The sequence below is a fragment of the Andrographis paniculata genome, unplaced genomic scaffold (genome assembly GCF_009805555.1).
Source record: "Andrographis paniculata isolate CXL003 unplaced genomic scaffold, ASM980555v1 Contig18END, whole genome shotgun sequence".
Lineage (NCBI taxonomy): Eukaryota > Viridiplantae > Streptophyta > Magnoliopsida > Lamiales > Acanthaceae > Andrographis > Andrographis paniculata.
This window is the reverse complement of record NW_026137468.1, coordinates 869329-895879: the sequence shown is the minus strand read 5'-3', so window position 1 is coordinate 895879 and position 26551 is coordinate 869329. Positions and strand designations below refer to the sequence as shown.

Below are 26551 nucleotides of genomic sequence, written 5' to 3'. Positions count from 1 at the left end.
AATATTATGGATATGTTCCCTAGTTTTTTTAGGTGGAATAATTCCTATTAAAAAAAAATATATATACATATTAACATAATATATATAATATATACATATTATACATTCATAAAAAATCAACAATTCAATACAAAATATTATTTTTTATTATCAATTCAACCCTTGCCATCCCTTATCTAACATAAAAATACTTCTGCCCTATAACTTTTCGAAAAAGTGATTCTTGTTTTTCAAAAAAGTGATTCTTGTTAATGAATATTGTAGAAAATTTCAAAAATATCTATGAATATAGTCTTATTTCTTTTTTTAGAAACATAGTGGAGAATACACACCAAAAACTTTGGGTGTGTGTGTGTTTTTTTTTCTTCTCGATTTAAATTGAGGTTGGAGATGTAGATTTTTAATAAAAATAATACTAAAAAGTACATTTTTCTAATATAAGTTGAAGTTCAAATAATAAAAAACTTTATTAAAGTTCAAGAGAGTGTTTATTCACGGCTCAAATTGAAACAAAAACGACAAACTAATAGTTTAGATTGATCACGATGATTATCATCCCCAAGATCGAAAACAACAGAATATTTTATTTGGATCAAATAGTAGCCGTGGCCGGAGGCGGTGGAGGTTGTGTGCAATTGATTACTGTGGGGACGGCGGTGGAGAGAATGTGCTCGACAATACGGTAGGCGGCATTGTGAGCAATATGCAATCCATCCCAAAACACATAGTCGTTAGGATTCGAGCAAACCGGGACTCCTTTGCTCCCACAAAACCTTTTCGCATCATAGTTATACTTCCCTCCAATCCCGCAGCACGACTTCAGCATCGTGTTCTTATGAGGACCTGTCGACGTCCAAAAAATATATAAATCAAACAATATATGGATGAATTGCATCAATCTACTCTATATAGAGTGTGTTCGTTTGGAGATTTTTTTTTTTAGAACTTTACTATTTAAACTTTATATATTCTCTTATAAAATACTTCATCCGTCATTCAAATATATGTTTACTTTTTTTTTGGGTTGTCATAAAAAAATACTATAGTTTTTTTTAAAAAAATAAAAAATCATTATATTTTTGCACTTTTTTATTATAAAAGAAAAAAGTAACAATTACTACTCATTTTTATTAAAATATGTGTCTGGTTGAATGAACATATATTTGGATGACGGAGGGAGTATTGTTCAAATAAAGAAAATTGCAAAAAATATCTCATAGCTATACCCTATTATCACTTTTCCCTTGTATTTATCTCGCTGACAAAATATATCTTATATTTACAAAAGAATAACGACTTTTACAAATATGTATGATATATTATGCCAGCGAGATAAATATATGATAAAAGTGATAATTGGATATATATATATATATATGAGATTTTTTTTTATAATTTTCTTTATATAAATATAAAATTCAAATAAAATTTTCTCAATCCAAACCTAAAGAAAACCGCAGCTTATGGAATTAGCTTTAGATGTATAATTGTATACAAATACATAGATAGATACAAACCTTGGCTTATTTTGTTAAGATACCACAGCACGCCGTTGCCAAATTCAGAGAAATCTACTCCGACATGTGGGAATTCCGTTTTCAAACCTTCGACAAATTGCTTCAAAAGTTTGTTTTTCACTGATATGACCTCGTTGACATCTTTCAGACAACCTAGACCATCATAAGCCGCTGGATCCTCGGTGGCTCGTGCGGTGAGCATGTAGGGAAAACACCCGATGGGGGAGCTCCCGACTACCAACATTTTTGTCGCACCCATGTGGATGAGCTCCTAGGTCGAGCGAATTAATAATGACAAACAAGTACTCATGAGTAGTTGCTAATTAAAGACCATATGATACGATATTTTTCTATCAAATTCCTATTTACTAATCATTACCCTTGCCATGTTGATTTCTTCCGTTATTAGTGTCGCAACGAGATCATATACTTCGTCGATAGATTTTCCCTGAATTAGCGCATAGCCAATGTCGTTGGCCTCGATGCCGCCGGTCATAAAAAGAGAATTCCGAATGATATCAGTGCTACAACGAGATGGATCTACACGAAAGAAACCATCTCATTTTTTGTTAACTCTATAATATATAAATAAATTATGCATGTATCTTTAAATTTAAACTTTTAAGTGATATGCCATTTAAGGTAATGTCAGAACCAAAATATGTACTTGTCCTCATATAAATAAATATTGAATATAATACTCTTTCTGTCCGCCTCTAAGGATCACATTTACTTTTTGTATCATTGTACTTAACATTAGAAACATTCTTATATTTGTATAATTTTTTTTACAAATGTCCTTTAAATGAGATCCTTAGAACTTAACGAAGGTAATATCTTTTCTATAAAAAAATAAGTTTTGAATAAAATATTTTAAACGAAAGTTGTCGAGGATAACAAATATAAAATCACGAGTAAAAGACTCTAAATAAATGAACCTTGTTTTCTTGAGCATTGAGCTAAAAGGTATTGATTGAACCATTCCATTTGTTCACTAGATGAAACAGCATAGCTTGGGATTTCGATTCCTTTCGACGCCAAGTAGGCGCGGTCGAGCACCGTGCTTCTAGCGGTGGAGAAAATCACGGATTCGCCATCGCTCGTGTGGTTGTCCGGGTTTAGCGTCAAGTATGGTATCGGGTGTGGGAAGCCCAGATAAGGAGCTACAAAAATTGAACAAATATTATCTAAATTGTCGCGAAATACATTTTGTTACTAAAAGTGTCAATTATTTTAACGACTACACTTCGGTTAGAGTGTTAAAATAAATTGGCGACTTATCAACATTATAAATATTATAAAAATATTATAAATAATATATAAAAATAAAACAGATAACACATATTGTATAAAAATATTAATATGTATTGTCAATTCTATTTTATATGGATTGTATTAGTAGACTTTGTGTGATGAGATTAATTGCAGTATTTGCTGTTAAATATATCGTATTGTGCTATCAACACCGTACTGTAACTACCACCAAATGACTGATATATAAATTTTGTAACTTAGAGTTTTGTGTATGGTGAAAGAGAAAAAACATAAAATTATAAGGAGCTACAAAAAATAACAAATATTATCTCAATTGTCGCAACGTACATTTTGTTAATATAAGTGTTGATTGTTTTAACATAAAAGTAAATGTCATAACCAAACGTTTTAAATATTATGAAAGTAAATAATATTTTTTTTAATATAAAAAATCGTAAATGTTTTATAATGAAAGTATTCCAACCAGAGAAGTCGAAGTCGATTAGGCCATCGGACCAACGGCCGTTAGGTTTTCCCGGATACGTGACACCATAAGGTGAAAATTGAGGCGGAATCTTGTTCTTGGGAGGAAGAACAAGAACCGAATTCCCGACGTCGGTTACGCCGTCGCCGAAATGGAAAGCATAATCGAAAGGGCAGATAGGGTTCTTCGATGAAACAATGGAAATCGAAGAAAAGAATAAGAAGAAGGAGAAGAAGAGAGCTTCAAAGTTAGTATTATTATTATTATTATTGTTCATGTTGAAGTAAAATTATGATTTTGATGAGGCTGTTGTGGTGGTAGATAATAGATATGTACCTATTTATAAAGGTGTTGGGAGAATTATTTGGGATTATTGCATGGATACATTACAAAAGATAATACTCCCAACCTCATCCAATTGTGTGCTTATTTGACCGGGCATGAGTTTTAAGAAAAATAAATAAAAGTAAAAAGGAAAAATTGCAAAAAAATATCCATATGTGTATACCATATTATCACTTTTGTCTTTGTATTTATCTTATTGGCAAAATATATTCCACATTTTTGTAAAAGTCGCTATTTTTATCCTTTAGCGGCTTGTAACTGCTTGTAATTGCACGTGACCGCGCGTGGTGTGAACGTCATGCTCGGCCAAATGACAAAATAACAACTTTTGCAAACATATATGATATTTTTTGCAATTTTATCAAAGTAGATTTTTTTTTTGTAAAGAAAAAATAAAAAAATAGTATTTTGTTACTAAAAAGAGAAACGAGAATAAATTTAGATGATAACCAAAAAAGGGAAGTGAGAATAGATTACGATGACGACAACGACGACGACGGAGGGAGCAATAAAATAAAATTGTGTTTATATAAATATTTTTATATTATTTACAAAGAATAACTTTTCCAAAAAATATTATTTCAAATACTCCCTCCGTCCGATAAAAAGATAGTCATTTTTTATTATCGTCAGTCATGAGATAAAATTACTCTTTTCAAATTTAATAATTGTGCTACATATCTAACATAATAAATTTCATCTCAATTTACAATATATTATACAAATATTATTATTTTTATATTATACAATACTAATAGAATTATTTTTGTCATTTTTAACTATAATTCAATATAATACTAATATTAAAAAATCTACATGCAAAAAATAGACGTGACCCTTTGCAAGGGATGTATGAAGTATTTATATACATATTTAAAAAATTAATATATTATACATATTCATTATTTTTATATTATTTACAAAAATATTTAAATCTCACAAAAATATATATATATATATCTTTAAATTATTTTACAAAACAATCACACCCTTGTAACGGAGCCTAAATATCTGTTTAGATATACTCGAATATTACCTTTGTTATAGGTTAGAATCTTCGGCACCAAATATATATATATATATATATACACATGCATATATAACATATATTTCATCAGTTCCATTTAATATAATTTTTATTTTTTTAAAATAAAAATAAAATGATTTTTTTTTTTTTGTAAATTTGGAGGTCTTTTAGTATTTAGATATAATTAATTTTACTAAATTGAAACTAGATACTTTTAAATATGATGAACAAAAATAATAAAAATAATATATTAGTTGAGGAGATGAAGTATTATGGTGAGCATTGTTCGATCTAAACTGAAAAATAAAGAAAAAAAAAAAAATTTTGGTTGAGACGATTCGATTATTTGATTGGTTCAATCCAAAAGTAAATTTATAAATTTTGATTTCAGTTCGGTTAAGATTTTTAATGTTTATTTTCGATTAATCGAAAAGATCGAACTTTTAAAAATTAACTAAAAAATTAAGTATTTATAAATATTATAAATTTGAGTATTTGTATTTGACCCAATATGTAAATTATATTAATAAACAAAAGTTGGATTTCTTTAGTTTTAAACTGTCGAACCGAACTAATTTAGTTCGGCTTACTTGATTTTGAAAAGCTTTGGTTCAATTTGATTTCAATTCTTATAAATTGTAAATCAATCAAAATTTAAAGTTTAGTACGATTTGAACCGCACCAATTGAATACACACATCTGTATAAAATATATATATCTTAAGGCTCTGGAAATTGAAGACTTCAGTGCTTTTGATATTATTGATATATAATATATATTATATATTTAAATCATCTTAATAAATATTTATTTTCTTACAAAATATTATTAGATTAGATACTCAAATTTTTAAATTTATGATTTCAAAATATTTCCAAAACTACACAGTCGTGTTTAGTAATTTTTAATTTGAATAGTTTAGATGTATTGTGTTGTAAGAAAAGAAAAAAAAAATAATAATATTCCTAAAAATGTGAGGATTAGTATATAAATAAAAAAAGAATTATCAATTGAACATATGAATATTTGCTTCATACATTTTTTTTTCCGTCTATTTCATAAATGATGACTTTTTTTATATATATAATTTTTATTTATTTGTATCATATAAAATTTTATTTTTTATGTAAAATGATATTATATTGTTGTATATATGTTAATGAGATATAATTTTATAAATATTTAAACATTTATTTTAAATTTTTTTAATCAATAGTATAATATACTTCTATTACACAATAATTAAATAATTAATTTATATTAGTGTGTCTTTTCCGTGGGGTCTGGTTTGCAGGGTATTAGGTTCGGCCGGGGTTTATCCAGTGCGCACTTTCGGGGTAGCGATTGCGGGTTCCCACGTCATAAAAAAAAAAAAAAAGACATCATCTTAAATGACACGGAAAGAGTATATCATTTTGTTTGAGATCATGCATAAACGGTTGGTCAATGACTATAAAATGATATTGTATCAAAAAAGTTTTGTACAATATAATATAAGACTTAACTTTTTAATATACCGAAATTTTGATATTTTTTCGATAGTATGCGTGTTATTTTGACAATTCGATATATATATATATTTATCTCTAATTAAAAATAAATTATTAAAATAATTACAAGTAAATTTTTTTAATGTGTTCACCCAACAAAAATATTTCAATACATTTCAAAATTAATATTATAAAAAATACAATATAATACGTTCACATAATATATAATGGAGAATATATTTTACACACTCATAGAATCAAATACATACTAAATAGATTAATTTTAATTAGTTAAGATTTAATTATTATAAATTTATTATTATTATTATTATTATTATTATTATTATTATTTTATATAAAGTGACAATTGAATGGGGTAAAAGAAAAAAAAAATCGACATAATTTTATGAGGAGTGAGGATCTTATACTCCTTTAATTTACTTGAAAAGTATTAATTGTTCACCTTTTGTTGCGTATTTTGGTGTTAGATATGAGATATTGTATTATTAATATAATATTTTGTATTAAATTATTAAATTTTTATGAATAAATAATATATATATAGTGATTAATATATATATCTTATATTTCTTAACAATATTTTTGGAGAATCATTGAATTGAAAAACACTAAAAGTGAACAAATTCTATATTTTCTCATTTAATTTTTAAAAATACACTATATATATTACTAATAAGTTTGATCATATTATACATTAGAAATATTTTCAAACGTATTTACAGAAATAGCATTGCATTAAATTAAGATACAAAACAAAAAATATTTATATATTATAAATAAGTAAAATTACTATTTAAATTTACACATCTAACCTACTATCACCTGCAACCAATAAATGCAAATTTTGACTATTTATATTTTCTCATTTAATTTTTAATAAGTTTGATCATACTGTTCATTTGTGTTTGTTTGGGGGTTTGGATTTTGAGTTGGGATTTGAATAGTAAAAATTTTGAATTTGAATAGTTGTATGATATGATATAAATAGGGTTTGATGTGATGTTTTGAATGTAAAATTATTTTTTAGTATAATATAAAAAATGAAAAATAGGTGATTGATTTGATATTTTTGGGGGGAAAAAATTGGATGAATAGTGAAAATCCACCAAAATCCTTCAAACAAACACACCCTAAAAATATTTTCGAACTTATGCTTATTTATAGAAATAGTTTAACATTAAGATACAAAGACAAAATATATTTACATATTACAAATAATTCTAATTACTATTTAAATTTATACATCTAACCTAGTATCACGTGCAACCAATAAATGCAAAATTTTACTATTAATATTTTCTGATTTAATTTTAATTATATATATTAATAAGTTTGATCATACTATACATTAAATAATTTTCAAACTTATACTTATTTATAGAAATAGCATTACAATTTAATATACAAAGACAAAAAAATACTTACATATTATAAATACCTCAAATTACTATATAAATTTACACATCTAATTTATGTTTGTTTTCAAATATATTGAATATTAGTATATGTTAAATTGTAGAGGTATATTATTTATAAAAATATTTTGATATATTTGTAGCGAAGTAGTATATGTTTGTTTGATAATAATGTTCTAAAAGCAATAATAGTAAAATGAATTGTGCAAAAATATGGTTGAAAATACAAAAGAAAAAAAATATAATATTTCGACTATGTTTTAAACACTACATACAACAGGTAAAAATGAAGTCATAATCCTTTAAACTATTTCTTTGGGTGCACAATAGTTTCGGCTAGAGCTTCGATCTCTTCCTTGGCGCGCTGAAGGATGCTCGGGCCTTTAACTTCATTGACCGGCGTTTTCTCATCAATGTCATTGCTTGTACCGTGCGTTTCCTTGTAATGACGAGGCGAGGAAGTTTTACGACTGTGACTCACAACATGGTGATTCTCCTTTGCTCGATCACCATCTTTGCCTATGGGAATAGACCGAGTAATTACGATGAATTAGTACAATCGAGCAAAGCCCATGTACATAATAGGATCATTAGTCAGTACATTTATTTACTACTACTATCGAAAGTAAATATATAAAGAAAACACAAGAAATTACATCCATGAGATAACCACGTGTTAAAATCTGTATTATAACATCTCCTAGGATTTCATAGTTCCGCTGTCAAGAAAATTGGACCTCTTAGGCGTGATTTATTATCCAACACCATTGATAATAAATGGATATGGGAAAGAAAGGAAATATCACCTAAGTTCAATGCTCGATAATCCCAAGGGCCACAACAAAATGTTCAATACTAAGCCATGGAATAGTTTCCTAAACTATTAGGCGTTCTATCCAAATCCCGGAAAATTTATTTAATACTATTGAAAATGAATGAATGAAGGGAACACAAGATAGAACATATATGAGATTCACAACCCGTGTACACAAACATCCAAATTCGAAACTTTTAATAATACCATTGCCATGTATGATCGATAATAAATGGATTTACGAAAGAGAGGAAATAACATCTATATGATATGCTATTCATACAATAGAACACCAACAATCGAACCCTAAACCTCTAAGCCCAGTGATAATAACTCTTTAACATTAGGATTCCCAACAGCCATCAGAGTTTCGAACAAAAAACCAAATGTTTCCAAACATCCTAAGTGAAAACTTCATGCTTATTTCTCCAAGTATTCCAAAGCACAACTTTCTCACAAGATCTTTCGCAAAATTAACAAATCCATTTAATTCAATTTCTTCTACTTGATATCTACTGTTAATCAGTAGTTGACAGCTAGCTATTCATTGTTTTCTTGTGTTCTCAACTTTTATTTTCTCAAAAACAACAACTTCATTTTATTTTCATAGTTTACTTTGTGTTTTCAACTTTGTTTTAATACTATTAGAAAAGATTTATCCCCTATTTCACTGCATCAATAACCTCCAACACCAAATTTTCACTCAAAATTGTACTATCTCCAAATCAATCCAATACATCAATTCCAAAACATTTCTAAACAAAGCATAATAATCCATTAGTTTGCCCTCTCTCTGTAAAGATTATTGAAATTCACAAATCAAAGACGCAATCCAATACTTTATCCAAACAACAAGAAACCTTTGACAAGCATATATATAATTTTCATCATCCCGCAAACAATTAATGGAAGAACAACTAAAACCACTCACTTGAAGCATAAGCAAGTCACGAAAACAATTTCAAAACACAGGAATAAACTATTAAATGTCCAAAAACAAAAAAAGAAAAGAAAAGAAAAAGAAAAATCGCACCGGAATTAGAAACTGCACTCCCCATTCGTTCTCGATCGGCCATCGGAATCTTCTGCCCAATGCATTCAGCCTACTTTCAATTAACCGCCCAACCACGTTCTTATCCTTACACGGACTAAAACAATACACGTTTCGCGATTTTAGTTCTCACTGTAGGTTTCCGTAAAAAAGATAATGTAGAGAAAGCGAAAGACCCAATGGGCCTTTCACCCAAAACAGTAAAGGCCCAAAATTTTATTATTACTATTCTTTTGAGTTCACCAAAACGACGTCGTGTGCTTTCAACGTAAAAATCCGTTGCTGTCTGACGCAGATCAACTATCCGTTGAGCTTTTCGTTTTCAAAATTTCAAATTTCAAAACTCCAGCTACGCTCCACCTACAGATTAAAAGTTCAGGCGAAGTTCGAGAACCCTAGCTCTTTTCCCCAAGCAGATTTCTGTTTTGTATTCGTTTCTTCGACTGTGTCTTTTAGCAGCAGAGTTTCAGCGTTTTGCAGAGAGCATTTCTTGGTTAGAAGGCCAATAAATTAATTGATTGTTTGTTTATTCACTGGGTTTTCTGTTTTCCGATTTGATGGGTCCTCCCGGGAAGTGGATTAAATCGCTGATCGGCCTCAAGAAGCCCTCCGATGACGAATCCGTAAGCTAAAAACTTCGATTCTGTGCCACTGTGATGGTGAAATTCAATTTGGCGGTTTTGATTTGCTGGAATTTTTGCTCGAGCATATAAACCCTAATTTGTATCTTCAACTTACTCCAAATTTTCTAATTAGGGTTTCTGGTGCAGGAGAATGGGAGAAGTAAGGGACGAAAATGGAGGCTATGGCGGAGTTCATCTGGGGGGATGACTAGATCAGCTAAAGGGCAAAAAAGTATAGGCTATGCGACGGAGACAGACGCATCTGAGGCTTCTTATGCTCTCGACTCTGAAATGGCAGCCGCCATGGCTGCTTTGTCCAAAGCTACCCCCAAGGATTTCATGGCGGTCCGGCGAGAGTGGGCTGCTGTCCGAATCCAGGCCGTTTTTCGATCTTTTCTGGTAATTCCCCTTTCTTCCTCGACTTCGTCGTTTCCCCAATTCTGCAGAATTGTTAAATCTGGACTGCAACTTTTATCTGTTTAAGTTTCTTATAAATTAGCTCAATCAAGCCATTGATGGTAAGAAATTGACAGTGATTGAGGTTTTGGATCGTTCCCCTGTAATGAAGAGTTTCTGTTTATACCTTTTTGTGTGAATTGTCGAAGGCGAGACGGGCATTGAGGGCGTTGAAAGCGCTTGTCCGACTTCAGGCAATAATCCGCGGCCGCCATGTCCGAAAGCAGGCGGCGGTTACACTGAGGTGTATGCAGGCAATGGTCCGAGTCCAGGCTCGAATCAGGGCTCAGTGTACTCAACAAGCCGCCGGAGAGCAGCCGGAGAATCAAAAAGGAGTCGAGCCATTAAAACTTGCCGAGGTTTGGATTTTACGATTCTTAAATTCGATCAAAACTAAGATAAGAAACATTACACGATTGTTTCGTCGATGTTATTACAGAGTGGATGGTGCGATAGCCCCGGGACAGTCGAGGAAGTTAAGACGAAGATGCAGATGAAGTTCGAAGGCGCCGTGAAACGGGAGAGAGCCGGCGCGTATGCCCTGTCGAGACAAGTAATATAATTCTGATTTAAATAGTATTTTTTATATGATATTTGATGAAAAATTATTGAAATTCAAGTGAATTTCTCCAGCAATTGAGGAAGACGGCGACGCCGAAGAGGGTGGAGAAGAACGACGACGACTGGCTGGAGCGATGGATGGCGACGAAGCCATGGGAGACGACGCCGAAAACGGTACTAAATTCGGTGAAATGCGACGAATCGTTTTCGAGCGATTGTTCCGTCGAATCGACATGTGAAAGAAGCACGACTTCGAATTCGTCGACAGCGCCAGTTTCGTTCGACACTTTTGAATCGAAAGGCGCGAAACCGAACTACATGAATCCGACGAAGTCGATCAAGGCGAAGCAGAGACAACAGCAGACGGGCAGCAGCGCGTCTTCGCACAGCCAATTCTTACAGCGACATTCCGTCGAGGGATTGCGATATCACAGAAAACCGAGCCCGCTGTCGAAAGGGAAGGCGAGGAGGAGCGCCGAGGCAGAATCTATCGAGCTGATATGTCCGAGGCATTGCGGCGAAGATTTCTGATTAGCAAAAGTTGTTTGAAAACTCGACTTTGCGACAACTCCGACTGCCCGTTGTCGCCGGAGTTTTCGACGCTGCGAGAACTGTTCTGATAGATACAAGAGATTGTAAAACTTAGAGGTTTAGCATAAACTGTTACTGTCTGAAACTTATGAAAACTTTTGTCACAGATGATTGATTCTTAGTCCTAAGTAAGTAATCTTAACTGACAAAAAGATCGAATTTTGTTGCCAGAGGTTTAAGCTATTTGGAATTTTGAATACAGTTTGGCTGTCAATTCCTTAAGGATGTCGAAAGTTATAAATTTTGATTTACATTTTGTTAATGTTTATTTTATTTTATTATTATTTATAATGTGAGAATTTGTTGTAAGCAATAAATTGCTTTAGTTGGGTAAGTTTTAGTTTTACACAAAACTTTGAACTTTTTCCTTTTGAATTATATGTATTTATTTTGCTATTTTTCTCGATCTCATTTAAAATCATTAATTTTTTTTAAGTGAAAATACTTTTTTATTTAATTAAAAAGATTTATATATTTTACATAATATTACAAACATTGCTACTTAATACAAATGAATTTATACCTATAAAAAATAAATATATATATATGAGAGTATATATTAAAATTTTGTTATTATCTCTCTGTTATTTAAATTTATTTTTATTTCTTTTTTTTTCATTCAATTTATTTTTGTTTTTTCTTAGTAAAAGAGATACAAATTTTTTATACTTTTTCTTTACTCAAATAATTAAATTTTTTATTTTTATATATTTTTCTTAAAACCGTAAAATTAAGTTTGATTTTTGATTTGGTTTTGCGTTCAAATGGAGGAAGTGACAAGTTGGTCCCGGGACCTTTGGTCCAGGTCAAATTGGGCCAACAGTTCCTTGATAACGTGGGTTCCCAATCCCAATGTGAATTGAATGGTGTGTAGTGCCTAGAGGTTTGGAAGTCCATGGACCTTTGTGGTAAGAGACATGATTATTGCATGTTTAAGTTTAAGATAATGGTACTTAACAAATAAATAAATAAATAATAAATAATGAGTAAGAATGTGAAAATGACAAGTGATGAAGGATTTTAGGACAGTTTGTCTGTGAATAATTAAATAAATTGATGAGTGACCCATTTCTTTATTAGTGAGTTAAGTACATTTTTATTAATGTCCTAAAGTACTAACTATAATGGTGTGTGTACGTTGTGCCTTGTTCTTAATTTCTGCAATTACATTTTTAATTTATTTATTATTATCATTACGTAATTACAAAAATATAATAATGATTAGATAATATAACTTCAATAATTTGTTATTATATTGAACACCATAGGATGCATGTATATTGAATTTTGATATAGATTTATTCAAATTTTGTATGCAGTACGATACACTTGCTACTATACTTTTTTTTTTTAACAAAAAATATTTATATAAAATAAAATACATAAATGCATTTCAAAACATATACCCTTTATGTGTAAAAGTAATTTCATTGAATGTAACAAAAAAAAAAAAAAAAAAAAACCCTTTGATTTATGATTGCTTTTAGAAAAGTTATTTAGAGGTAGTTTTTTAAATATGTTAAAAGATAAGATGATATTACAATAATAATTTTTAATCTATATTTTTTATATACAAATTATTGTGCCCTTTGATAGCATTTTTATTTATTTTTTTCTCGTCAAGGTATCATCCATCCACACAAGATATGTTATATATATATAAGTATTTATAAATATATATTTAAATAAAATGAAATTAATTAATTGTATATATATATATATATGTGTGTGTGTGTGTGTGTATGGTCTAAAAGACAAAATTCCCCCAAGGGCTTTAATTTTATATGTATCTTTTTAGGGTATAAATAATGGAATGGGAAAAAACAAAACTGAACCAGAGGTTATGTCCCATTGTGGCTCACCAAATGCAGAAATGGAGCCTCACCTCATTAATTATTTCATGTGCATTATATTCATCAAGATTCTTCAATTCTTTTTATTTTATTTTATTTTATTTACTATTATATTGATTTTATTCCTTGCTTCATATATTATTGTTCTTCATTTTTAAATTTGAAATAATAATAATAATAATAATGATAATAATAATTATAAAGTGAAGTCGAGGCTTTTGTGACAAGCATATATATATATATATATATAGAAAATAGTAATAGTAGTTTTTAATTAAATTAAATTAAATGTGGGGTTAAAAGAACCATAAGATATATGAGAATCTGGTTTTCTGTTTAGTTATGAACCCAAAAGTGGAATTGCTTTACCAAGATTTTACCAACCTGTCAATTTTTTAAATCACTCACGTAGTCAATTTGTTTTTTTATTTATTTATTTATTTTTTATTTTTTATATCTCATTCAATATATATATATATACAGATTTTACTTTCAATATTATTTTTCAAGGCTCCATTCAGATAAGGATTTTGAAATTTAGTAAAATAGTAAAAAATTAAAATATTTAATGTGATATAAATAAATATTGAATAAAGTTTTTGTCTACAAAATAGCTTAGAATGTGATAATTTAAATAAAAAATAAATATTTTATATTATATATTTGTATTCAAATTGCTGAGGAGAAAGTTACTATGAGTAATAGTGTTAAAACTTTCAAAGTTGTGCATGTAATTTTAACTTTTCTAGAATATGATTCAGTATATATAGGTTCATCTCTCTCTCTCTCTCTCTCTCTCTCTCTCTCTCTCTCTATATATATATATATATATCTATGTGTGTACACACACATATGTTGTGTGTATGTATGAGGTTGATGAAATCTCTTGTATTTAGGGTTTGACTAAAAATTTGATGTTTTTTTATAGGTAAAATGGTTATTACATATTAATTAGATATGATATTCTATATAGAAAATTGAGGTATTTGATATGATTTATTTGAAAGAATTTTTTTTTAAAAAAATTGAATAAAAAATTATTATAAAAAAATACAAATGTGTATTTTTTTACAATACACTGCAAGAAAAAAATCATTTATGTAACAAAATATTTTTGTCTCTAAATCTATTTTTTCTGTTACTAATAACATTAGAAACGGAATTAGGAATGAAATCACGTTAGCTATGTGAACTTTAGGGACGGAACAAATATATTATTTTTTTGTAATGATAGAAAATATATTGAATGTGATGTTTTAAATGAAAACATAAATAATATATGAATATAATGTATTGAATAGAAAATGTATTTTTGATATGATATTTTTTTTATGACCAAATATATTTCTAGTACATCTAGTTAATTCCTTTTTTTTTTTTTTTTGGCTTTGAAACTCATAAACATATTCGACGCCATTTATAAATATATAGCATCGGTAACCCTTTTGAAATACAACAATGGAAAAATAAAATAAAATAAAATCATGGCTTTAATCGATCTCTAAACATTAAGAATAATAACGAAAATCGTTAAGAAAACATTAATGATTCATTCTTGTTCTCCCGACCAAAAATAGAGAAAAAAACAAAGGAAGACAAATAGCCTTTCATAATGACAACAATTTCTCGAAATGATAAAAATTACTCAATATGTAATGACACAACATTGCACGAACACAAAGCAAAAGCTAAGTCTATTAAGACTACTTAATCTTCTCGAACATAACTTTTGACAAAAACAAATTACGACCTTACTTTCACTTATTTAGTATAAACAATTCATTATTACATTCTTTGTCTAAATAAAACTATGAAACACATATTAATCCAACAAAGACATTACACGAAAAGCGTACGCAAAATTGCAAAATCAATAGTTTAAGAAAATATTGAATGAGTGCAATATTGTTGAAATTAAATAAAATTATTTTTTTCATATATATGATGAACAACATATTGAAATAATTAAATTAAATATCGATATAATAGTTTCACATATTTATAAAAATGAAAACTAAGATATTTTTTTTTCCTTTTTTTTGTGATAATTAAAAAGTTATTGACAATAATTATTTAGGGATCGATAATTCATAGTCGAACATGCAACGATATGGATTCAAAGGCATAATGCCGCGGTATTAATCATTAAACATCATTAGGTTTATATTGTCATTATTTTGTGATGTTGATTTATGTTAATCGTTATCAATACTAAACTATAAACGGAAATTCATTACGGACCTCAATTCCAAGTTAATCATTTAATTTTAAAAGATTTTGCTAGAAATTATTGATTGTGTGATTTTAAATCATAATCAACACTATTCTTAACTTTTAATAAAATTAACTATTTTGTCTTACAAAATATTATATCAAAATACTATTTAAATAATAAAAATTAAATTAATACTTCATTTGAAATTAATTTCAAACCAAAACCAAATTACAACATTTAACATTATCATCAATATTGAATGATTAAATTGGTAATATACCCTACTTACATTATAAAAATTGAAAATTTCTCTTGAATGAAAATATATAATTGAAATTTAGATAATATGTTTATTGATCTTTGAAATAGATTTATATATGTGTGGGATAGTTTATTTCTAACACTTATTACTTCACTTTGCATATTTTCTTTCTTTAGATATTCCACAAAGTAAACACAATTTTTAACTTTAAATCGCACAAAAATACCTCACGAAGAATAAATTAATTAACCATTTATTTAGCCCCGGTTATTTTATTTTCATGCCGCATATATATTTATTCGTTCAAAATATATTCATTTTAATTCGAATAGTTTTTATCCTATAATTGTTAATTTGTTTTTCTTATAATTTTTTTAACACCAATGCTCAAGATGGTCGATAATATCAAGGTGGAACAAACTACGAGCTCTTTTTCCTATAAAAATAGAATGAAAACAGATTTTTTTTTCATCATTTATTTAGGACAAAAAAGATGATGAAAGTCGCTGAACAAACCAACCGAAGGATAAAATTGAACAAAGACAAAATTGACATAGCACTTGTCCTGTTTCATCGAATCCTTCCAAAAACCGTAGAATTTATTGTAAACCGAATTTATCGATTACATATACCGAACTCGTCAATTACATGTTTTCTTTAGCTGTTTTAGCTACTTGTACATGGAAAAATAATAATAATAATAATAGTAATAAAATAAACTAGTCGAAAAACAATGATTATGATCTTCCTATGTCTTACTTAAGGTACATAAGATAGTCATCCATTCATATCAATACGATATTGAAATAAAATAATATTTCCAATATTGCATTTGAGTGTGTTTATTTAGTATTTTAGTTTCAGGTGTTTATTTATTTGAGATATAAAAAATTATATCGATAATATAAAAAATAAATAAATAAATTATACTTTGTGTTGAATATTGATTTTTTTTTTTCAGTCTTTTATTTTTCTTTTAAAAATGTCACACACACAACTCATTTATCATATAGAATGTTATATAAAGAACTATTTCACTTCAAAAAATTAAAATAAAAAATGTTAAAAACAAAACACAAAACACAAAATAACAACCCTAGTTAAATTATGTAGAAGAAAAGGGATTTTAAACTAGTTTAAAAATAATAAGGAATAATTTTGTAAGATACATGCATGATATATATATACATATATATATATTCAAGAATATTCCATTAAATATATATATAATAATTAAAAAAAAAACCTTCAACCTAAAAATAAGAAAAAAAAAATATATATATATATATATATATAGTGAAATAGGTTACAATATCCAAATGTGGTTGAATATCACATGCATCAAATTTCAATTGATGTATGAAATGGACCATTAAAACATACATTTAATTCACTTAACGATAATAATGAAAATTTGTCTAGCTAATTCATGATTTAAAAATATAAAATAAAATCCTAAATTTTTGTACCCTCTATAATCAAAATGAAGAATTAATAATAAATTTTAAATGATTATTTTTGCATAATGAGAATAGGAACTACTATATCCTTTTTTTATATATATTTTTTTGGAGGATTTATTTATTTATTATTATTATTATTATTATTGACCCTTAATTACTTGCACGAGTTTGTCCATCTTAGTACAATAATTACATGTCTATCAGTGGACATTAATTCTTCGTACATACTTATAAAAGGCTATGCTTAATTGTGTTTTACATCAGTTTTCAAATATACTTTTGTACCATTTATTTTTATTTATTTTAATTTTTTTTTTCATGTAAATAAAGTGTATATTTTAACATTTGATTCCACCTATTACTTTTTTTTTTTTATTATTATTATTAAAAAATATATATTTATCATGAATGAGTTAGAACGCTGGTTAATCTACACTACTGATTAGCCTAATCAACACATAGAACATAAATAAGTATAATATTTTCTCTATTACTTACTAATTTATCCATTTTTTTATATCACACGATACTAATAAGTTATTTTAGTCTTTTTATATTTTATTCATACAACATCATAATATAATACTAATATTTTTAAAATTCCGTACAAAAAACAAATAGATAAAGGATGGAGAATATATTTTTTACTTATCCCAGCACATATTGTCTTAGTTGAAAGCATATGAAATTAATAGTATTATGTATTGTATGAATTATTATTCTTTATTATTAGTTATTGGTTGTATTTGTATTATATTATGTAGTATATTTTAGAAAGAAAAATATTCTATTTTAATTTAATTTGCATACAAACATTTAAAAAATAATAATAAAAAAAAAACTATATATACAACCTGCTTCCCAAAATAAATGTTAATTTTTGTTTAGATACAATTTCTTAGATGGTATAATTTTTAATGATTTATTTATATTCATCATTTTGTCCTTATTTTTTCGTTGCTATGAGTAGTGATTTTTTAAATTGTATTATTGTTAGAAATATAAAAGGAAAAGAAACAATTAATAGGAAATTACCAAATTGGATGGAGAAAATATATTGTTATGTCAATATTTATCTTTATTAGTTTTACTCTATTTATTAACATCTTTTAATAAAATAAGCTCTTTTTTTCATTTAAATTTATACGTATTTCTTTAGATTTAGATTGTCATATAAAAATATATACCATTGGATAAGTAAATAAAACAAAACCTGAATAACAGACTCGACTCAGAAGTTGCTGGCATGGATGGGAGTAATCTACCATGAATTTCCATGGCGTTCACACACAAGGTAATACATACATATACATATATATATACAGAGAGAGAGAGAGAGAGACTGACAGACAGACACAGACACAACAAACCCTTGTGTATAAAATATATATATATATATAGAGAGAGAGAGAGAGGGGTGATGGGGCCCTCTTCTTTGCTATTCTCTTCTCTTACATATTCACATCTTCCTTCATTTAATTCACACAATCATATCTCACTCTCTCTCTATAATATTTAATTTACCCTAGTCTAGTGTGCTATTGATCATATATATATATCATCTGCAGATCTCCCTCTTCCTTGTTTGTTTCTCATATATATATATATATATATATCTTTGTGTGTGTACACTACACTACATTTTGGTTGCAGATTACAATTAATGCTGCAGCAGCTTACATAAGTATCATATCATATATATATATATATAATAACTGGATCATCAATTCATCATCATCGATTGAGATCGGATCAGAGATTGGGATCAATGGGGCATCACACCTGCTGCAACAAACAGAAAGTGAAGAGAGGCCTTTGGTCTCCTGAAGAAGACGAGAAACTCATCAATTACATCTCCTCCTATGGCCATGGCTCCTGGAGCACTGTCCCCCGCCTCGCTGGTATATATATATATAGAGTGAGAGAGAGAGAGAGAGAGAGGTTAATGAGAAGAGAGAGAAAGAGAGATGATTTCTGATTGTTTAATTAATTAATGAATTAGGGCTTCAAAGATGTGGAAAGAGCTGCAGACTGAGATGGATCAATTATCTGAGGCCTGATTTGAAAAGAGGCAGCTTTTCTCACTATGAAGCCACTTTGATCATCGACCTTCACAGGGTTTTAGGAAACAGGTAATTTAATTTAATTTAATTTAATTAGGGATCCACAAACCCTAATTCATATCATATCATACATATATATATATATATATGTGCATGCAGGAATTGAATGGAAATATGGAGTGGAATTAATAATCTGAATTTGCTCTTCAATTCAATAATAAAATCATTTTAATTTTAATTTTGATTTTGCAGGTGGGCTCAGATTGCGAAGCATCTGCCAGGAAGAACTGACAATGAAGTGAAGAATTTCTGGAATTCGAGTGTGAAGAAGAAGCTTGTTTCTGCTCATCATCATCATCATCAACAACAACATAATCTAACCAATAATAATATTAGTAGTAATGGTGTTGATGTTAGTAATAATAGTAATAATTACGTCGTCGCTGCAGAGAATGGATTCATCTCAGGAGCTTCAAGGTCCAACAATGGCGGATCCTCCTCTGACAACTGCTGTACCAATCTTCCTTACCTGATTACCACCTCCCACCACGCCGGAATCTTCCCCAACCATAATCATCCCCAAATCGATCCTCTTCTTCCCCAATTTCATCAATTCTCCGCTGATCAATCGTCGTGTTTAAATCCCAATTACTCGTACCAGCCCCACCAGATGGATAATAATTTCGTGCTCGGATTTGAAAACCCTAATTCGCTGCTGACGGCGGATAATAGTAACAATTATAATAATCTTCATCTTCTGGTTAATAATCCGGCGCCGGAAAATCCAGACTTGGCGGTGATTGATCATCCTCCGGCGGCGGCGATGGGGTTTCTGATGCAGAACTCAGTTTCTGGTGAAGGGATTTTGGGGACGGATTTCGTCGGAGGAATCTCAGCCGTTGATATTATTGCGACGTCAGCTACTCCTAATCCAATGGACTACATTGAATCTCTTATGGCTTCATCTAGTCCGGCGTCCTGGGCCTCCACCGCCGCCTCCGCCTCCGCCTCTCCGCCGCCGCCACCCCCGCCGCCGTGCAACAGCAGTTTCCCGGCGGACTCTTGCCTGCCTCCGGCGATGTGGGGCCCTCGTCCATGACATTATACGTATATATATATGTGATGATGTGTTAAATGATATTTATAAAATAAATAAATATATAATAAAAAAAAAACAATTTATGGTTTATGGTTTATGGGTATGTAATTAATTAATTAAATAAATAATTAAAAACCTCAGACTCTTTCTAGTTTTGTATTGCGTCTGCTTCATAAATGAACGAGTAATTAATATTATAGATATTTTTATTTTATTTTTATTTTTATTTTTATTTTATTATTTATACGGTTATTTTTGAGTGAATGAGCTTGAATTTTTCAAAGACATTATAGAAAAATATTTAAAAAAATTGTGGAAAATGATTTCATCATGACTGTATGTGTATCTTCTCGAATTTAATTCGCAGTCAGTTGTTGACAGCTTGAATTTATTTTGTACAGGTATTTTCTCTGCATTTTGACGTACAAACGTGGTACTGATTCTTGGGAGGCTCCCGGGAGCGCAGCTCCTTGGTAAAATATGAAAACAACTGTAATGGAAAGTACTACCACGGATAGTTAGGTAAAAATTAGCAAATGTGTTTCACTGCTGTCTATAAGATTTTAGACCAAGTTTTATTATTCATAAAATTAAAAAAAAAAAAAAAAAACAAACAAACTTTACTTTTAAAAATATTAAATTAAATATTTACTTTTTATTTTTATATTATATAAAATATTAAGTTTACATTTTAAATTTAATTACTCCCTTCATTAGCAAAATTATACTTTCACTTCCTTTATATTTTATGCTATTATTGAATAGAGAGAGTTATTTAGATTTAAAATTTCAATATTCAAGTTTACAATCAGACAAAATGTATATTACAGTATATATTTATATTAGTATTTAATAGTAAAATATTATATTTAATATATACTATTGTTAATAAAACGAAAATAAAACTAAATATTACTCTCTCCGTCCCAGAAGAAGTATGACTAGGTTAGAGTAATAATTATGGGTAGTTTGGAAAAGTATGAATAATTTTGTTATTAAGTGAAAACCACGATTACTAAATAAGAAAACATGACAATTGTTTTGGGACTGTCGAAAATAGAAAAACAAGACAACTCTTCTGTGACGTGACGGAGGAAGTAGTATCTTTTTATCAAAAATAATTCAACACAAATAAATACATCAATGATGCATGAAATTGCTTTGGGTACAAAAAAGAACATATAAATATGACCACAGCAGTAACTTAGGCTGTTCCAAGTGTTAGTCAGCAATCGATATTTGATTTGTAGTATAAAATTACACTATCTGCTATCGATGTAAATCAAATCCATTCAGAACCAGGGAAAGAACTTTACAATAACAACACGTCACTTAAACAAATACACATACCTTATCGAAATCCAGCCATCAAAATTTGCTGTCTACCTTCACTCATCATCTTCATCGACAAACTCTTCTTCTTCTTCGTCTTCTTCTTCACCGATCTCTTTATCATCGTCCAAGTTTTCATCATCCACAATGAAGCCCCCCAACGTTTCATCATCTTCATCCTCATCATCAACTTCATCATCCACATCCCCAATTTTCTTTCCTTTATCGGAGGCTTTACTCGCTTTACCACGATCCTTGGACCTCATTGCATACTTTGGCTTTTGCGGGATCTTAGGTTTATTAACTAACACACTGTCTTCGTCGCATTCGCTGGTCCAATCCTCATCATCGACCTCTGCTCCTTTCTTCCTCTTCTTTCTACCTTTCTTTCCTCCATTCTCATCGTCATCCTCATTGCCTCTTCCTTCGTCAAGAAACCAATCCCATTTCTTCACATCGCGAATCAATATCTTGGGGTACAAATCCAACTCATGCCCTATCACAAAGAATCCAAATTCTGCAACAACAAATAATCCAACCGTTCATAAACTCACCCTAATCGATTATCCACAGCCAAACAATAGACTCCATGATAAAGGAGGCCAAATTCAAACTATTCTCGAAATTAAGAATCTAAAAAGACCTGATTGAGAAAGGGCATCATTTTGTAGCTGGTGTTAGTTTAGCTCGAGTTATGTTTACAAAAATCATGAAGGGTGCATACATATTGAAAAAAAGTAGGGGTAAGCATTCTTTTTTTCAAATAAGATTTTGTCGAATCTGGACAATCCAAAAGTCCAAATTTTCTTGAAAAAAACCAACCCAAACCGTACCAAATTGCCCAAATTATAAAATTCGGACCAAACCCAAAAATCCGAAATTGCATAATATATTTAAATTTTTTTGAGAATTTTATTTCTTTAACATATTTTATTAACATATTAAATATATAATAATATTAATAATAATAATAATAATAATAAGATATGTGATGTACTTCGGATTTCGAATTACTTCGGATTTTTATTATATCAATTCAAACCGATCCAAAAATCCAAACAACCAATCCGAATCAAATTTTAAATTTCAATTTGGATAGGATCAAATTCACCCCTATGAAAAAGCTCCTTCTTAATTAACGGAATTAATGAATTCGAAAGTTGGATCGTGGATCAAATCTGAGAAATTATCCAAATAATCATGTGGAGGTTAATTATATGCAAAAAAAATTAGAAATGAAAAAGTTATTAACTGTTCATTGATTGAACACTGATCTAACTTTCAGCCAAACTCCATGATCGAAATGCCAAACAAAGGATAATCAAGATACGGCTAAAGCAAGCTAATTCATTTCCTAAGATTAACAAACTCAATCAACAGATTCGGCAGAAAATTAGACGATGAGCTAAATATAAATTATAATCCAAGGCAAGAAGCAGATGAACTAACCTTTTACAGGATCAATATCGGAGATATCAACATCCTCTAGCTGGAAATCTTCAACCTCTCCGCTGTCCAAATTCACAGGCACTTCACGCTCCAAGTCATTTCGTCGAACACTTGCGCCGCAATCCCTAATTCCTCTCAACGTATACCAAACTGGATCCTTCGCCGAAACGCAAAACATATTTCCACTCTCCATTTCACCTCTTTCGAACCTCCGGAGTATCTCGACTCCATTGTTCCTGCTCACGTAGATAGGGTTTCTACCCAGAACTTCAAACTGAGCGCGGACCTCTCGATTTCCATCAATTTTGGGGATGAAGAACGAAACTTGGCGCCGAGAGATGGTCTTGTCAGAAGAATTGAAGCCGTGCCCTCTTCCGAGCTCCAGTGTTTCTCCCCGATTGATTTCCACTTTGGTTCCGTCCGCACCTGCTATTTCCATCGTAGCTATGCTTCGGTCAAAGAAACCGCCAGACTTTGGTACGGAAACGACGACAAAAACGCGCTTTTTTAGATATGTATAGATAGATATGTACATACAACTATAAAAGCGCATTTCTCATTCTGAGTGATTTTTTAGTTATGGCAATACAAAGAAAATAATTATATTTATTTTTTATTTGAATAATACGATTGAATAATAAGTAAATTTATATTAAAAAAATAAATATTACATTATATTTGGATGTAGATAATGCTAAATAATAATCAATTTATATTTATTTTTTCAAAAATATTAATACTTTCTCTGTCCATAGATATATAGTTATGAAACAGAGTATAATACATTAATTATTTTTATTTTTTTATTTTTTATATTAAAAAATATTTATTCAAATTATTTTACAAAACAAATACATTTATATTTGAATGATAGGATTTTCAATATTATTTTTTACTTATAAAATTTATTTGAAGTAAAATTCAAACAAAATTTTTAAATTCAAATATAAATCAAACAAACCTTTAACAATGAACAAAATTACGGAAGAAGAAAATAAAATAAGGAACAAATGAAATAATATTAATGCTACTTTTATTCTAATCATAAGGTCCAATCGAGAATATTGATTATCGGTTTAGCCTTGCAGCGGACGCCGGAAACCGTCGATGGCGGCGGCGCCTTTGCGACGGGGAGGGGAACGGAGCGTCCATCGCAGGTGAATCTGATTTTGAGCTTTTTCGTCGCGAGTTTTCCGATTTGTGCCTGCATTTTGGTTTCCATTACAATCTTCAGCGGCAGTTGCTTGATCTTCAAGCTAGATTTAAGCGCCGAGACGTCAGTTCCTTCGGGAATCGGCGAGTTAGATCTGGAAATCACGGATCTCATAGTCGTGACGTTGTTCTCGCCGAGGATGAAGCCAGGGAAGGATCCGTCCCCGACGTCGACGTCGGCGGAGCGCAAGTACAGCGAGATTCCGTCAAAATTGAATGCGATTCTGTTGTTCGGATTGCGCGCGGTGACTGAGAAATTGAAGGCAGCGGTTATGCTCGTTTCAGTGAGGTTGAAATCGGCGAGGCGAAGAGAATTGACGGTTACGTTAAGGCGCTCCGGGCGGTAGAGGACATAAAACACGGCGCCGGCGAAGGCGGCGAGAAGGATGAGGAAGGAGATGACGATAGCTGTCCAGAGGCAGCACCGGCAGCAGCATCTCCGCCGGCGGATCTTCATCGGCGGAGGCTGTAGGCGGAGGTAGGCTGGACGTTGCGTGATGTAGTTCTGATTGTTCACCGGAAATACTGGATTTAAGCCTGTTTTCGTCGCTGCAGGTACGGCGGTGGATTCGCCGGCGGCTCCGCCGCCGGTAGGTTTGGTGACTGTTTGCGCGGTCATTTGTAGAGATGCAAAAGGCTTTGGAAAGAAGACATAATATAAGATACGTAAGGGATCCCTTTTTTACTAATTAATAATTAATTACCATTTATATCAGCCTGATTAATTACATATTTACATTATGGTAATCACAAAATCTTTTGATCGTAGCCGTTGGATTTCCTTTTCATATTTAAATTAGATATGATGAAATCTTGACCTAATTTGAATAGGGCATTATGTATATAGTAAGTAGGCGGGGAGATGGTTAGAATCATAAATAGATTGATTACTAATATTACTCATTAAATTAAAAATAAATAAATAAATCATACATTAAACGTAAAATGATTGTATTGATATATAAATTGAGGTTAGTCAAATTTGGAACCTTGGTAAATTATTTAAACAAAAATGATTTTTGGAGAGTTTAAACAAAAGTGATATATTGTTATGAAACGAACCAAAATGGATAAATTAATAGTTGTAGTTAAACGACGGAAAGTATGTTATTTTAAAAATAATATTCCATTAGTCCCAAATGAATGTACTTTTGCATAAATTTTAAAAATAATACTAATATTTTATTAATTATTTTAAAATTTTCAGTTATTATACATTTTATTAAGCCGATAATATGTAGCAAGTAAATCCGGAAGCGTCAGTAGTTTAAATTTATCTTCTGAAGTATTTTATTGGTTTTTTTTTGTATAATGCGGGAACTGCAGCCGCATCCGAAAATACAGAAACCGCAGCTACCACTCGGATGTGCTCGGGTAAACCTTCGGTCGAACCTAATAATCTGCAAATTAGATCAACAAGATAAGTCACACTAGGTGAATAATGTGTGGCAGACCCGACAAGGCAAGAAATAGAAACGCACAGATTGAATTTTTTATTTTTTTTTTCTTTTTGCGCACTGGTAAACCCCCGACCAAACCTAATACCGACAGACAAGTCACACTAGGCAAATTATGTGTAGCAAATTGATTATTGAAAGTATAGAAAATGGTTTTAAAAATTGTCTTTTGTTTTATAGATGAAACGCACAAATTTATCACTTTTATGAACGAATAAAATAGATATATATTACATTTCAGATAATTTCAATTTATTGATCAAAACTTCTTTATACTATCATTTGTTTAAGAAAATCTACCCCTGAATTTTCATACCAAGAAAGCTCTTCTAGTACTCATTATATAAGTTTAGGTCGTGTGATAAAATTGTTATAAATTTTATATTGTTCAATTTTATTAAAATACATAAATAAATAAATATTGTTCAACAATAAACGGTGTACAAATTACAAAATGTGTTAAATCATGTTTACATAGTATACATTAAAAAGCAAGT

At 29.8% G+C, this 26551-nt stretch overlaps 6 protein-coding genes across 6 annotated transcripts; 2 read left to right on the top strand and 4 right to left on the bottom strand.

The window, feature by feature from the left end:
* Positions 1–487: 487 nt before the first annotated feature.
* LOC127241218 (GDSL esterase/lipase At5g03980-like) lies at positions 488–3501 on the bottom strand. Its single transcript, XM_051260152.1, has 5 exons — positions 3256–3501; positions 2456–2680; positions 1897–2057; positions 1518–1788; positions 488–843 (listed from the first exon to the last, which is right to left on the bottom strand). Exons 2-5 carry the CDS (start codon positions 2502–2504, stop codon positions 593–595), a joined length of 732 nt encoding a protein of 243 aa, XP_051116109.1. The 5' UTR covers positions 2505–2680; positions 3256–3501; the 3' UTR covers positions 488–592.
* Positions 3502–7725: 4224 nt separating this feature from the next.
* Positions 7726–9531, bottom strand: LOC127266236 (uncharacterized). The gene is made up of 2 exons (XM_051296416.1): positions 9401–9531; positions 7726–8072 (listed from the first exon to the last, which is right to left on the bottom strand). The coding sequence occupies exons 1-2, from the start codon at positions 9441–9443 to the stop codon at positions 7861–7863; spliced, it is 255 nt and encodes an 84-aa protein (XP_051152373.1). The 5' UTR covers positions 9444–9531; the 3' UTR covers positions 7726–7860.
* Positions 9532–9746: 215 nt separating this feature from the next.
* On the top strand, positions 9747–11863 carry LOC127240760 (protein IQ-DOMAIN 8-like). The gene is made up of 5 exons (XM_051259609.1): positions 9747–10041; positions 10189–10440; positions 10647–10856; positions 10937–11050; positions 11131–11863. The coding sequence occupies exons 1-5, from the start codon at positions 9976–9978 to the stop codon at positions 11587–11589; spliced, it is 1101 nt and encodes a 366-aa protein (XP_051115566.1). The 5' UTR covers positions 9747–9975; the 3' UTR covers positions 11590–11863.
* A 7347-nt stretch (positions 11864–19210) lies between these two features.
* LOC127239251 (transcription factor MYB26-like) lies at positions 19211–20604 on the top strand. Its single transcript, XM_051257329.1, has 3 exons — positions 19211–19343; positions 19445–19574; positions 19758–20604. Exons 1-3 carry the CDS (start codon positions 19211–19213, stop codon positions 20602–20604), a joined length of 1110 nt encoding a protein of 369 aa, XP_051113286.1.
* Positions 20605–21748: 1144 nt separating this feature from the next.
* On the bottom strand, positions 21749–23877 carry LOC127266225 (uncharacterized). The gene is made up of 2 exons (XM_051296397.1): positions 23386–23877; positions 21749–22453 (listed from the first exon to the last, which is right to left on the bottom strand). Exons 1-2 carry the CDS (start codon positions 23822–23824, stop codon positions 21993–21995), a joined length of 900 nt encoding a protein of 299 aa, XP_051152354.1. The 5' UTR covers positions 23825–23877; the 3' UTR covers positions 21749–21992.
* A 544-nt stretch (positions 23878–24421) lies between these two features.
* LOC127241189 (NDR1/HIN1-like protein 6) lies at positions 24422–25290 on the bottom strand. Its single transcript, XM_051260118.1, has one exon. It carries the CDS (start codon positions 25214–25216, stop codon positions 24428–24430), a length of 789 nt encoding a protein of 262 aa, XP_051116075.1. The 5' UTR covers positions 25217–25290; the 3' UTR covers positions 24422–24427.
* Positions 25291–26551: the final 1261 nt, after the last annotated feature.